At 48.3% G+C, this 15,235-nt stretch overlaps 1 protein-coding gene across 4 annotated transcripts in view; it reads left to right on the forward strand.

The window, feature by feature from the left end:
- Positions 1-2,892: 2,892 nt before the first annotated feature.
- Positions 2,893-15,235, forward strand: part of CLIP2 (CAP-Gly domain containing linker protein 2) — a 58,374-nt gene continuing 46,031 nt past the window's right edge. For 2 of the 4 annotated variants that reach the window (XM_052688470.1, XM_052688472.1), the window contains exons 1-2: positions 3,115-3,355; positions 14,629-14,849. In XM_052688470.1, the coding sequence (XP_052544430.1) occupies positions 14,738-14,849 (112 nt within the window). In that variant the 5' untranslated portion in view covers positions 3,115-3,355; positions 14,629-14,737. Of the gene's footprint in view, positions 3,017-3,109; positions 3,356-14,628; positions 14,850-15,235 lie in introns of those variants that run through there. The other 2 variants (XM_052688471.1, XR_008208035.1) reach the window with 2 other exon arrangements.

The following is a 15,235-nucleotide window of genomic DNA, read 5'->3' on the forward strand; positions in this document are numbered from 1 at the left end:
AAAGGTAGAGTTGCCACATTATGACTGTTTTTGCCTCCTTTGATTTTCCTGAGGATGCACTGAGCTACACAGAGGTATACAGGCAACTGCCAGAGGCTTTGCAAAGCAGCTTCCTGCAGTGGTTTGAGTGTAGGACGTTGTGCTGGGAGATCTGATAGGCTTTCTTCTGACTTGAGTGTGTATGTAAGAAAGAAATGTATAAACAGAGTAGAAGTACAACATCATAATAACCACAGTCTGGCACCCTTAGTACTGTAGCCAGCTGTACTCCTGGGCTAGAGCAAGTCTTGGGAGGGTAAGCTAAGCTCTCCCAGTGTTGATTTCCATGCCTACAAAATGCTGGTGATGTTTGCTCCCCTTTGAGGTCAGTAGGCATGGAAGTCTTTTTATCAGAGCAAAGCTTGCAGTGCAGCTCTCAGTTCTCCTGACACGTAAAAAACCAGCTAAGCAAAGGACAGCCCAACCTTCAGTCCTGAGTGAGTCAAACAGCAACCTTTAGGGCAGTAACAAAGAAAGAAAATGAATATAAATATGCAATTCTGTGCTGGAGCTGAAGGTTTGCTTAGAGTAACTCATCCACTGCTTAAACTTCGATTGTTCCCTTGGCCCCTCTTTATGAGAAATAAGATGTTGTGCTTAAGTAGTACCAAATATCCCTTCAGCCTTCATCCCTGTGCTGTGTTTTTCTGTTTGTGTGTTGTGTTCCTTTCTTTTGGTCATCCTTGCTTGTAAATGTTTGAAGCTGAGCTGTAGACGTTGACCAACTTATATTGGTTTCTACTGGATGACCATGGATACACAGAGTTTTTTAGTTTTTCCTCTACAGGACTCAATCCCCTACTGGCAAAGAAGAGGTGCTGATATCCCCATCGTTGTAAGCTGAGGTCTTCAAACAAAGGGTTGATAATATTCTGCTGACTAAAAAGAGGAGGTATCCAGAGCTCCAATGCCAGCATGGTCTGGAGGGCATCAGTTGGACACTGTATCAGTGGACAGAACTTCAAGCCTCCATGTAACTGAATTGCTCTGTAGTCTACTGGCTGTTGGGCTCCTGAGTACAGTTTTTGTAATAGGAATGACTTCTTCAACAATAAAGTGGGGTCCATTTTATTGTGATGCGTTTGTGTGGTGTGTTATCCCAATTTCCTCATCAAGGAGGGTTACTTTAGACAGGAAGAATGAGAGGAACCAGACTGTGCTAAGGACTAAATTACACCGATGGTCGAAGTTTAAGTAATAGTTAATGTACTAATTTCAAAACAGGAAATATACTGGGGGAAAAAAAAAAAAAAAAAACACCTGTAAAAGCTTTTCTTGATTTTCACAATTAATGAGGACTGCTGTGATCCTTCAGTATGTTTTCACCTGCACTTTCTTTTATAGTAAGAAGTGTGTAGAATGCACTGCAGTCAAGCTGGTAGAAAGACTTCTATCAGAGCACCTCAGTTGTGCTGTGCAAGGCACACCACCGCCTGGAGGATCCTGGAGCTGTTCTGATGAAATCTTGCTTCTCCCAATGAACCAAAGCGAGGTCAGGCCTTCAGACAGGAACACACCCAACATCAGCATCGCCCAAATAAGCGCCATCAGTTGTGCTGAGTGTTTCTGGAGGGAGGACGAGTGGGATTTGTATCAGTTAAACTTTTCATTTGATCTAATTCTCGAGTACCCCTCTAATTGTTGGATGGAAACTGGTGTTAGAGAGCAGAGAATCAGAATTACTGTAGGGGAGCATAACATTTAGGTAAGCGACAGAGCAATTGTCAGCTCTTGAGAGATGCTCCATCCCTCTGCACTGGGAAATAAAATGAAAAGATGCTCCACTGCTTAGGCCATCTCCTACCTGCTTATTCATGATGGCAGGGCATGCAATATTTCTGTTCCTTTTATTCCCCTAGGTACGTGTGCTCAGACCTGCAGCAGTCCAGAGAAGGACTTGGGAGCACCTCCTCTCCCAGCTCCCTTCTGGTGACACGCTGTCTCCATAGGCAACTACAGAGAAGAGACCAAACATCTTGCATCCACACCCGCAAACACCGACTGGGTTTGGATGCAGGGAAGATATCAGGAAGCTCAACGAGCTGGCAGTTGAAGCAGAGGCGTCGGTGTCGGGTGCTTCAGTTCTATTTTTGACTTGGACCAAGCATTTCTTTTCGATTCAGCTTTCCATCTGCGAGATGGGAAATAAGGCTGCTTGCGGGTGGATCGTTCTGCTAAGGGCAGGGCTGTCAGCAGGTGATGCTTTGTTGAATTCTGCTTTGTTCTGCTCTGCTTTGCTGCCCACATCTCTGCTGTGCATTCCTGGGCTGAGGATGGAGAAGGGTCACAGCATCCAATGACAGAACTGATGTCAGGTGGGACTCTGCACTGTTACGGCATGGCCTGGGGCCTTCTGCTGCAGCATCTGAGGTGTGATGGTTCAACTGCTGCCCTTTGGATGAGCCAGGGTAGCTGCAGGGCCAGAGAAGTATACTGAATGGAGCCGCAGCCCTTGTGTAAAGCACTTTCATTGCTGTCCAAGGCACGGATTTGAGTTGGGAGACAGGCACAAGTGGTGGAATTACCATCCCTGGGGGTGTTCAAGAACAGTGGAGGCATGACACTGAGGGACGTGGTCTAGTGGGCATGGTGGAGCTGGGCTGATGGCTGGATGTGATCTTAGTGGTCTTATCCAGCCCTCGTAATTCTGTAGCTCCATGGTCCAGCACTGTGTGCTTCCACCTGACGTCTCCAGCTCTGGGATTAGCAGCAGACAGGTGGTGAAGGCCAAGTGACAGCTATCAGCTCAGCCCTCCCTTGCTGCCTCTGAGTAAAGGAGCTCCCACATGCTGCAGGTGCCTTCAATTCACTGAGTTCTCCAGACCCCAGCAATTAGAGCCTTCCTCCTTTTTTTTCCAGGAAGTACCTCCAACTCCTCTCGTTCCTCTTGCACCAGTCACAGCTGCTAGAACACGACTTAAGGGAGCCTCTCCCTTCCAGAGCCCCAACCCAGAGCCGCATCTGCGCCGAGCGGAAGGTGAGACCCACGTTCGCTGTTTTTTTCTTTAAGGGCGCTCCAGCTAGCGGCCAGCCGCTCCCCCCGCTCCCCAGGACCGCCGCTAGGCGGAGCGTTCCCTCCTCCTGCTCCGCTTCCGCCACGGTCGGGGCCCGACAACCAGCGGCATTTCGGTGCGGGGCGGCCCCGGAGCCGCCCCTTTGTTCGCGGGGCGCTGGGGCCGGGCTGCGCCCGCCGCGCCCGGCATCCTCCTTCCTCCTCCTCCCTTCTTTTTCCTCCCCTTCCTCCAATCATCGCAGCTCCCTCCGGCGCGCAGGGAGTGGCACGGCGGCCGCCCGACAGGGCTGCGAGCTGCGGAAGGTAAGGGGGAATCGCGGGCTGGGGATGGGGGCAGCCCCAACAAAGGAGGGGCGGATGGATGGAAGGATGGATGGATGGATGGATGGATAGAGGGATGGATGAGGCTTAGGCTCATCTCCGGGGCTGGGCGCTGTCAGCACTGATCTGCCGCGGTGTAGCATTGTCCTTGGGTCGTGGAAGGAAAGGCACCGTCCTCGTTACGCGCTGTATGCCAGGGGCTGCGCTGTGCGCTCCGGGTGGGGCCGTGCTGCCGTACTGCCCTGCTGCCGTGCTGAGCCCCCGCTGTTCGCCCACCTGGGAACGGCCCGAGTCCGGGCGGCGGCCCCGTGGCCCTGCTCAGCTCCGGTGCTGAGCGATGGAGGACGGGGTGGGCGTCAGCATCGAGCGCCGAGCGAGTTCGAGCTTTGCAGCCGGAGGACTGTTTTTCTTTTGTCTCCGGCTGCTGGCTGGGCTGGGTCTCCCCGCTGCCTTTTTGTTCTGATATAACCTAGCTATCGACTAGGGCTGTAGGAGTGGCTGCGATGGGATTATTTTTGTTTGCAGCAAGGAGGATGTGTTCCTGTGTGCTGCTGGGGGATGGCAGCACAGATCTCGGACAGATCGAGCGGCTCCTTCGCCTCCTGGCCCGTAGCACCGAGCCGAGGGGGCCTGGAGCAGAGGCGTGGTGCTGTCTTGGGGTATTGGGGTGGCTGCAGCTGCAGTAGGGGAGAGCTGGGAGACAAAGCGCTGTCAGTGCTGCTCTGTGTCAGCCTCAAAGGGCCACAAAGCCCAGCTTGGGAGCAGAGCATCCTGCTGGAGCGGATGGCAAGTTTCATTGCTGCTGGCTTGAAGGTTTTCCATGGGGGGGTGACTTGTGTTTTGAGAATGGGTTGGTGCGTGGCTGTGTGTGTTCAGGGTGGATATACCTGCATACACATGGCCAGGTTTGTCGGCTTTGTCCCTTTTCCTACCCATGCTGGGTAGCGTTCTCCTACCCAGCGGTGCTTCAGGGCCTCTTCAGCCCCCCTGCCCTGCTGGGGAGGGGATGCTTTCAGCATAACGCAGCCCCTTGCCTTGAGTTTAACTTGAGTTGTTTTAAGAAATGACCTACCTGCTGCTAGAGCCTGCTGGGATGAAGGAGGAGCTGCATGCTGGCAGAAAGGTGCCAGCAATCCCAGGGCTTCAAAGCACAGCGCTGCCTCAAAGTGCTGGCACCAATTGCTGCAGCTTGGCAGAGGCTGCGCTGCAACCAGTTTGTTTAAGCAGCACGTGTGTGCATGGCATGCCTTCAGTTAAGGGAAAACCTGAGTGTTCCAGAGGTGCTTTTAGGGTAAGCATAGCCTGGGTTGCCTGCTGAGGCTGAGGGCTGTGTCGGCTGTTCTTCTTCGGCCTCCTGCTGCCTGTGGCCCTGGAGGTGCCGTTATTTAGGCCAGCAAGGAGCATTCCTGGTGCTCTTCCTCTTTTTCAAAAGAAATGATGAAGAACTTGGAGGGGTTTCCCAGTGTGGAGGGATGTGTAAGGGTTTGTACCCTGCACATCTCTGGGTGGTGATATGGGGAAGGGTTTCACTTCCTGAGGTTGCTGGTTTTATTTTGCAAATGCTTTCTCTATTCATGAAAGTTGAGAGAGAATGAGAATATCTCATATTCTTGTCATGATCCTGATGAGGACAAGAGGCAGCCTATAAAGCAGGCTCCAGATGCACGCTGTTGGTACTGCTTTCTAGAGTGCATGGCTGCATCGATACAGTGAGTTACAAAGCTCAGGGAGAGCCCACATACAGGCATTGGAACCCGAGTGTGACTTGTTGCTCACCTGCATCAGACATTGGTGTGGGCTTAGCTCAGAGATTTCTGAAAAAAACAGACAGTAGCAATGCCTTGTGACCTGTTTTCCCCTCTGTCTCCCAGGGGAGCACAAGAGCAGCCGTTGCAAGCTGCTGATAAGGGACAAGCAAGTGCTTTCTGCTGCTGTGTTAGATGGCTGGCAGTGCCTGCCTGTTGTATCACTGCTTGGTGTGACTGGGAACGTGGAGCCCAGCAAGACTGGGGCCTTGTAGTACACCTGGCCTTCTGACACCTAAATAAGAGCTGCTGATAAAGAGGGCAGACTGCCAGAGGTCACTCTGGGAGCCCACAGTGAACACTTTGTTGAGCTGTGGTGCAAAATGGGACAAATCCAAATCGCTTTATTCATGTTTGGGTTTAACTTCTCACTCTCGTATTGCTGTAGCTAGCAGTGGAAAAATGACTTCACTGCATGTGACTGAGTCTGGCACCTTCACATAGTACTTAGTGCTATTCCTGAAAAAAAAGAGAAAAAAACCAACAAAAAAACCCAGAGAAACCTCACTTTAACAAGGAAAAAAAAAAAAAAAAAAAAAAAAAAGCAGGATTCCTGCATCAGGCTGTGTGGAGATGATTCCCTTGACGTGGCACCGTTCTTCATTTTCTAAAGGAGTGAGATGGTGTCCATAAAATAGCTGTGGTTGCTTCAGACTGGGCGTAAGCCAAGAAGTGTGTGCATAGAAATAGCACTGAGCATTGTCGGGTTTTGCTATCAGTTCTGGTGTGATGGGGTCGAATGTGATGCTGACTTGAATTGGGCGACTTGTTTATTTTGGGAGCTCGTGTTCTCAGCTCTAATGCTAACTCCCTGGGTGACTCCATCTGTGCCTGGGGCAGCCAACTGGTAATGTTTAAGAAGCATTTATACTCTGTCTATAATCAATCAGAATGACTTCGCAGGTCTTTCGTGTGCTGATAGAGGAGGGGAGTGGTTTATCCCCACTATGTGATCTTGGGAAAATCCTTTCCATCTCTCTGTCAGCTCCTCTCGACTGCGTGGTGTAGTGGCTGTCACTGCTTTGAGGTCTGAAGATGAGAACTGTGGGTGTTGCATATCCAGGCCTCGGGGTTGAGGTGCTTTTAATCCTTCTCCTGTGCTTCCCCATGCAGTTTCTTTAAGGAAGATAATGCAAGTAAAAGTGTATTGCTTGTCCCACAGCTCTTTTTAGGAATCCAATTGGATTTTACTGAACAACTGGTGTAGTGCAGGGAAAGCATGCATGGGTATTGGTTACACCAGAGGGAACTCACTGAAATCTGGGGTGATGAAAACCCCACGGGGTGATCTGACCCATCTGTCTGTCCCAGGTCCCTTTCCCTGGCTGATCTGTTCTTCTTCCACTGACATATTCCTCCCCCGTTATTTATTGCATCATGTTTTGGGAACGCTTGTGTCTGCCAATTAGTGCTGGAAACTTTTCAGCAGTGCTGCCAGGCGGGGAGCAGCCGTTTGTTTCAGCAAGCAGTGCTTTCCCAGCCCTGCAGATGCTCCCATTCACAACCTGCAGTCACATCCCTGCAGCAGAAACTGTCCTGGGTGTTGCTACAAGCCCTGGGAAAGGAGGCTTCTCCTGGAAGGTACAGAGGGGCAGCTGTGCTGTGACACGAGTTTCATGGGCTCTTTAGCCTCGTGTTTGCCTGCTGGGCAGTGTTTGTGATGCTGCCTCTGGTCAGCCCCCTGCATGAAGCCCATCCTGGTGGTGGAAGTGCTTCTAACTATATTTAGCTGATAGCTGTTTGTTTTATAACACTGAGGTCTGTGCAAACTGGAGTAGGTCAGCTTGCAACCTTGAATAAGTATTCCTATTTCTCTGGACTTTTTTCCAAGATTGTCAACTTTGTGGGATGTTCTAGATGGTGATCAATCCACCAGCCATTGCTAACTGAGGTTTAATGATAGACAACATGGCACAAACACGGAATTACAGGGATTTTTGCCTTTTTTGTGCTTGGTTGTGTCTTCTGCTAAGCTGAACCTGCTTAATCACCTGCTGTCAGGACTTCCCAGAGCACAAGTTTCTGATGTTGGAGCTTTACAGTTGTATTGCTTAGGTGTTCCCTTTGAAGCACTGTGGGAATCCCATTGGCCAAGACTGTGAGATGTCTCAATCCATGAGATTAAACAGCCATTTTGTGGCAGTTTATTTGGTGTTGGGAGGAATAGTAACATCTGGTGTTAGGAGCATCTAAATCTGAAATAAGGTTATGTGTTATTACTTTCAGCACACAAATGTGGAAATGTCAGCCCGATGGATGCTCTTGGGTGGGTGATTGTATGGCTCAGGTTTATGGAATGCCATGATATATTCTGCCTTGGGGTGCCAAAAATGGAGAGTGCTCTTTCTAGAAGAGGTAACAACTTGGTTTTTATTCTTCCTTTTGGGGTGAAACAGGACCAGACTGGATTAGAGATGTTGTGCTATTACTCTGTGTTATAATCTGCTCAGGCTGTTGCCTGTAGCCCCTCTATGCTTGGTTAGATATGATTATATCTTGGTCTGCTTAGGAAATCACAGCTGTGGTCCTGCCCAGCCACCCAAAGCTCTCAAGTCAAACCTCCCCCATGTAAGGCAGTGGGCAGCCATCCTGTGGCTGTGTGTGTGGCTCAGAGCCTGAAGGCACCAGGCTGCAATCTCAGTTTCTTTGCTCCTGGTACAGTCTGAAGTCAGTGATAAATTGCAAGGTGTGGTGCAGGGCAGAAGAAGACAGTGTAGCAATGCTGCCTGATAAGGATCCGATTGGATCCAACTTGATCAAAAATCATAATCATTTTTGCACTGATAAGAATGGGAAATGATAGAACCATAGAATGTCCCAAACTGGAAGGGACCCTAAGGATTATCAACTCCTGGCTCCATCCAAAATTTGGATAAGAATTTGAGTAAGAGGTGATGTGTTGTGTGCTGTGATGTTTGTGAACTACCTGAGCTCCTGGCTCTTCTGAGTGCTGTTGTGCTGGGGTTGCAGGTAATGAAGTAGGAAGCTCTGAGCAATGCACGCTGGCCAACACAGAGCTGTTAGCAGCCTCCTTGTCCCCACTACTGGTTCTGTTGGGAGTTGTGTAGATGGTGGTGCCAGCTGTGGTCCAGACAAGTTGTAGTGCTTGATAAGGTTGGGAACAAAGCTGCTATCAGTGTGTGTGGCACAGGGTCAGCTTCAGGGTGAGGGAGGAGAAGAATACTGCAGGGAATACCTCCAGCACTGCCCCAAAGCTGCCAGCACAGGGATGGAACTCTGGGTGTAAACCTGAATTCCAGTGAATAACAAATAAGGTGTCGGGGTGAACTTTAATGCTGTATTAAATCAAGGACTCAACAGCAGGAAAATCCGTAAGCTCAGCTCCTTCTGCAGGGCTGAGTTATGGCAGCACTTATTGGGTCCAGTCTGAATTGCTGTGTTATCAGCTCTGTTCCTGCAGGATGGCAGCTCTGCCATCTCCATGTGTGTCGTTCCTTTCCCACATGAGCGATACTGTGTTGCTGTCCTGTTACTTCTGTAGGACACTGATCCCTCCTCCAGGGCTTAACACCTGGCTGCAGGAACTCCTGCAGGTCCCAAACCTTCCCCACAAATTGGGGATGGTTCTGCTCTGTAATAAATATGGAGTTGTTGCTATCTGCAGTGCCACTCTTCATCGGATGTTCTGCCACAGGAGGAGCTGAGCTCACCAGCACACCCAGAATGACTCCAGTGGAGTCAATCACCTCAGGTCTCACTTTGTGGTTTTTAGTTATAGAATGCAGTGGGATGCTTTTATACATTCCTCCTTTAATAACCTTTGTTTCACCACTAAAACAAAGTGGTAAAACAGAGTGATGAGTCTATTGGAGTGCTTAGAAGTGGTTTTAAAAAGGTGCGAAGGCTTTAAATGAAAGGCCTGCAGGCTTTCCCTTTGCATTCTGTGCCAATTATTACAAAACTTGGGTGAGGAAGTAAACTCAACACAGGGTTGTCTTTGATGTTAATCACCTTTGGAGATGTGAGGAAAACTGATGGTAACCATGGAACTTTCTGGCTGAGGATCCTGGTGAGTTCTGCAGCATGGGAGCAGATGGCAGGGGATGCCATGGCTCTTCCCCACATCTGATGGCGATACAGTGCTTTTGTTCCTGAGGCACTCTGCCTGCTTCTCTATGGGAGGAGGAAATGTTTTCTTGGGAGAGGACTCTGACCTTAATTAAGGATGAGTCTCTTATTTCCTCTATGCTTCAGTGAAACGGAAGGATTTAACCCTAATCCGACGCGTGCTGCAGAAATAGGTTTCTGATTGCTTGTTGGAAGCAGTAACTAATCAGAGAAGTGCGAAGGGATGGGATGATTGCCTGAGATCAGATGGGGCATCAGAAGGAATTAAAAGATAAAATCCCCCTTTCTTCTCAGCATAAGCTTTTCTCTTCCAGCAGAGCTGCAGTTTGGCTTTATCAGATCATGGTGTTTATGTGTTCTGGATTCGTTTCCTGTCCCTTTTGCAGACCAGACTCAAACCGTTCAGTCTTTGGGGTTTTGCTTTCAAGGCAAAATTCTTCTCTTAAACCCTCTCCCTCATCTTTTCAGCACAGCCAGCATTAGCCTAGGGCACTAAATCTTAACCTATGCTTGCCTGTGGCATGCAGGGAAACGGCCAGCAATGTAATGATTCTGAGCTTGAGCTTTATTGCATGAGATTCTCAATTTTCTGGGGGGAACGGAGTGCAGAAAAGCTTGAAAGCATGAAGTGAATGCAGCACAAATGCCTGGAAACAAGAAATGAAGCAACTTTACATATATTTAATAGATACCACTGCCTTTAGGCCAGTGGTGGTTTTGTATAAGGTCTAATAAATGAATACAACACTGAAAGCTTTTTGCCTTTATCTTTTGTGCTTACTGAAGTGGTGAAGAGCTCCTTCAGGTGGACCCCCTCCTTTTGTAGCCATTGAGTTTCAGGGATGCTCTGGGCTCTGTTTGCAGCATTGGCACTGACTAGTGCTGGAGGTTCCTGCAACCACTAATGCTATGGGCAAACCCAGAAACCTGCTGAAGGCTCTGAGGCACAAAGCCAGGACATAGGTAGAAAGTTTGGGTCCTGCATTGATGCTTAACTCTCCTGGATGTGCATGCAAGGGATATCTCCAAACCCAGGTGCTGCTGAGCTCAGGCTGTGTGATGTTTGGCATCATATGGGGTTGTTTCTCTTTCCTTCCATTTCTCCATATGGAATTGCTGTTATTACCTTATCAGCAGCTGAAGGTGGAATTCCTGGACTTCCCAGGCTTTGTCTTTATTATTAATGTAAGAATCTCTGTGAACACAGCCACGCAACTGCATCATTCTATAGCAGCCCTGAAAATGGCTGAAACTCTTTGTGTTCCTCCTGCCTGTATATGTGCTCCCATAGGGCTGTGTACAGAACCCCTGGGGTTCCCCATCCTCAGTGTTCATATGCAGAAAGCTGGCTGACTGTTTGAAATAACACACAAGCAGTTGTGTCACAAAACATCATCTGAGATGGAAGTGGGTAAAAGCAGGCTTCATTGTGCAAACCTTTTTGTATCCAAATAATTGCTTTAGGAATTGCTGATAATGTGCATCAGTCAAGATTGCCTTAAACAGAAGCGTTGTACTGCTTGTCTGCGCTCTGTCATTCAATTCCCATGCAACACAGCAACCATTGTTTCCTTCAGTATGATAACTGGATACTTTACCTTCTCCTATGGGTCTGAGTCTTAGAAAAGCTGTATGCATCACTGACTGCAGATTTAAATCTGCAGGCAAGGAATCAAATTTTGCAAATTTAGATAATTAGAAACCTCAGTTTTTGAACTTAGACTTTGAGCTGTGTACTTAATGTTAACAAAACAACTCCATATTCCTCTATAAAACACGGTAGGCATTGATCCATTCCAGCAGTGCTCAGGCACACCAGCCTCAATTCCACTTGAATCTGTACTCAGCACAGAGTCCCTGTGCCTTGCCCAGAGTGCTGTGTTGGATAAATTCTTCTTACATCCAGATCCATCCAGAAGGCAGCACCAGCCACAGGATGGGACTTGGGCCAACTCAGTCTGTCTGAAAACCTGTTCCTGTGCTGGTGGTTTTGTACGTGGAGGTGAACAGATACTCATGAGAGTTTCCTTCTAGGGAGCGTGTTGGGTTTGAAGATCTGCTTTGTTGGTATGGCCATCTTGAATGGGATGGTGTGAATACCCATTTGCCACATGCAGCGTGCCTTGCTGAGGGTGGAGGGATGGGTAAAGCAGAAAAACTTGAAGATGAACCTTTCTCAGCCTTGGTAATATAGGTTTTGTTTCCAACCCCCTGCCCTATTTGAGAAATAACTGAGATCTCAGCACCTCCTGCCGTTTCTATGTATTTGATGTATGCTTTTATGATGCAAGTACTTCATGTATCCAGTTCTATTGCTGCTGGTGAGAGGTATTTTTTTGAGAGTACATCTGCATTTACTGAGAGCTGTTTTCCTTGAATCCGAGCCTGGGTGACTCAGATTTGGCCGTCTCCTTTTCCAATGGAAAGATGGAGAACAGAATGTTTTGGTCATTTGGAGCAGCTTTTGCATTGTGCATTCCTGGGATGGTTTTTTGTTGTGGGAACACACAAAGCCATTCATCCTGGTATGACAAGACTGCAGGAAGAATCCAGTGGAGATCATGAAGACCTTTGTAGTCTGCATCATTTTTGAGGAAGAAGGAAAAACAAAATAAGCTGAACTGGCCCCTCAGTGTTGATAGGGGCAGATATTTTTAGATATTTTTGTGGTGGCTTTTTTTTTTTTTTTTAACTTTGTGGCGGGGGAAAATCTCATTTCTGTGAATATTAAACTGGAATATTAAACCTGGGCAGATGATACAAGGAATAGGAAAAAATGGCTCAAGTTCTTCTTGCGCGCCATACGACAGCATGTTTGTGTGTGTTCAGAACTGTGCTAAGAGCGCCTGTTGGGGTGCTGAGGATGCAGTACAGAAGCTCAGAGCAAGTTGTTATCTCTAATGGAGCAGGACAGTGCCCTGTGGAGATGCTGGCCAACGTCCCAGCCTGAGATGTGAGTGCAGGATGAAAGCTTCATTTCTTGGGTCTTAGAATAGTAGGATGATTGGGTTTGAAGAGTCCTTAAAGATCATCCAGTTTCACCCCCACGCTGTAACAGGGCTGTCCCCCAGCAGATCAGGTTGCTCAGGGCTGTTTCCCACCTGGCCTTTTGAATGCTCCCGAGGGTTGGGCATCCACAGCTTCTTTGGGCAGTCTGTTCCAGTGCCTCACCATTATCTGAGTAGATATCTAACCTCTGTTTCCAGTGTTTTAGCTTAAAGAGGCTTAGATGGCTCAGAGCAGCTTGGGTGAGGATAATGACCTGATGGTGTAACTCAGGAGTGCCCAGAACGAGATACTGGGGTTGCACACAGGGTGGCACTTTGGGCATTTATTGAATTTGTTGTGTGGCCTGGAGCCCTATGAGTATGGATGTACATGGGCTGTATAGTAGAATAAAAGCAGCTCTGTGTTTGCAGGGTAGCTTAATTAGCAGCCCATGGAGTTTTTCATCAGTATGTTGGAAGCATGTGTTTGCATCAACGTTTCTGGCAGAAATGTAATGCAATGGGAATGCACTTCCTCTTATTCCCTCCCCCCCAGTAAATAAAATCCAATCCACCTGATGAGGAATGCTTTGAGTATCTCCAGAGAAGGATAATCGCCCACCTCTATGGGCAGCCTGTTCCAAGGCTCTGTCACCCTCACAGTAAAGAAATATTTCCTCATCTTCAGATGGAACTTTCTGTATTCCAGTTTGTGCCCCTTGTTCTGTCACTGGGTGCCATTGAGAAGCACCTGGCCCCATCCACTCAATTCCTGCCTTTTGGATATCAGTAAACACTGATGAGATCCCCTCTCCACCTTCTCTTCTCCAGGCAAACAGCCTTTCCCCATACAGGAGATGCTCCAGGCCCACATCATCTTTGCATTCACTCCAGCAGCTTCATGTCTGCCTTGAACTGAGGAGCACAGAACTGCACACAGCACTCCAGATTTGCCCTCCGCAGAGCAGAACAGAGCAGAAGGATCACCTCCCATGCCCTGATGGCCTCACTCCTTTAATACACCCCAAATATCTTTGACCTTCATGGCCACCACGCACCCTGCTGGCTCCTAGTCACCCAGATCTCTCTCTGCTCCCTCTCTCCTTAGTCTCCTTTTGTTATTCTCTCATCTCTAACCCAGTGTGGGATGGCTGACTTACTGCTGCACTCTTTGGTGTTTCAGCATTCCAGGAGATTTCGGGAACAGTTTTGAAGTTTTTCCTTTTTTCTTTTTCCCATCTGTGTGCTGTGGTTCACCCTGCAGAGCTGCCAGCCCTCCCCTCGTGCCTGTGCTGGGATCCTTACTCACTCCTTAATCACTTCCCATCCTGGCCATTGCACTTCTCCCCTCACAGCATCTGTAAGACTTTGCTCCGTCAGTTCTCTCCAATGATGCAGACACAAGGCTGTCTCATCCCACAGCCCAGACCTGGGTGTCCTCACCTCCTGGCTGCGCTGCTGTTCCCTTTGCAGCTTGTTGCCATTGTCCCTGTCTCACCACCTCCTTCTGCCCACATCCCTGCACTATCAGCCAACCGTAGCTTCCTTTTTGCTGATAGTCTCAATTTTTTTATTGTTTTTCTTTACCCATTCGGAATGTTTTTGCATTTTTTCAGCAACTTAGTCATTTCCTTTCCTTTTTTTTTTTTTTTTTTTTTTAATTGCCATCAAACTTTTTGCTTGAAAAGTTCAGTGCTTGTTAATGCTGCGTAGTCGCATTTAGATGTCTTATTCCCTTTGCCTTCCCCTTTGGGGGAAGCCTTGTTTTCTCTACCAAGGTTGGAGATTTATTCTTAATGGAAGGAGCTAAAAGCCCAGTTATGAACGTTGAACCTCCTCCGTACTCCTCATGTTGGTTTGAAGGAACTGCCCTGAAGTTGTGTGAATGTGGGGAGATGCAATGAGGTGTAGTGCCATGGGGTTGTAATGCTCCCTTGGGAAGGCCCTTGCAGAATAGGAGAAGTGGATCTTGGCTAACTGACCTAGAGAGGGCATGGGTTGATGGTTGGACTAGATGATCTTAATTGGTCTTTCCAGCCTTAATGATTGTGTGATTCTAATGCGTGAGATGAGACTTTAGGATTTAAAGAAAATTAGCATTCCCAAACTGAATTTGAATTGTTGTTTGGTTCTGAGAATCTTCTGCTGTAACCCAGGTCTCCAGGCTGGAAGTTACTTAGCGAGATAAAGGAAAAGGCTGTAACATAAAAATGGGAGACAAAGGAAATCTCCTTCATTTTACAGGTGCAGAAAAGAAAGATCATATCACCTACGTGAAGCTGGGCACTGCTTTCTGCAAGCCTGCTCGTGCTCTCCCACCCATTGTCTGTCTTGTTTCTCAATAATCTGACTTCTGTGCTCTTCCCCCCCTTAGGTCTGTGGCGATGGAAGAAGAGACCCAACATCGAGGAGCCTGAATGCTGACAGCAGGACAGCACTTGGAGACACTGGTAGCACCAACCTGAGATACAGAGGCAGCAACCATGCTGAAGCCAAGTGGACTTAAAATCCCTGGCAGGGCAGTGAAGCACTCCAGCCCAGTGGGACGAGCATCAGGGACAGCAGCGGCGACTGTCACCACTGGTACAAAGGAAGGTAGGAACTCCGTCAGTGGGGGCAATGAGCTGAGCCAAGTGATGGCTATGTTTAAAGGCAAAGACCCAGTGATGCTCAGTAAGGTGAGAAATTGCTCATCTTGTAAGGAGGCTGATCTTGAGCGTGGGTCAAAACAAATATGAACAAATATCCTCCCTCGTCCAACTGATGTCTCCTGTCTGGATTGTTTAGGTTTGGGTGTGATTGCTCTGGCAGTCGGAGATGGCCACAAAGCATGGGATTGCCAACATGCATAGCCCCCAACCCAAGTTTGGGCAGATTTTGGTTGACAGTGGTTTTTTAGCCAAAAGGTTGCACTGGTGTGGTGCTGCGAGACAGAGAGGGAATTATATGTGTCCTTCTACATTCATTAAAATCTGAGAGCT

The sequence above is a fragment of the Tympanuchus pallidicinctus genome, unplaced genomic scaffold (assembly GCF_026119805.1).
Source record: "Tympanuchus pallidicinctus isolate F22 unplaced genomic scaffold, pur_lepc_1.0 scaffold24, whole genome shotgun sequence".
Classification (NCBI taxonomy): domain Eukaryota; kingdom Metazoa; phylum Chordata; class Aves; order Galliformes; family Phasianidae; genus Tympanuchus; species Tympanuchus pallidicinctus.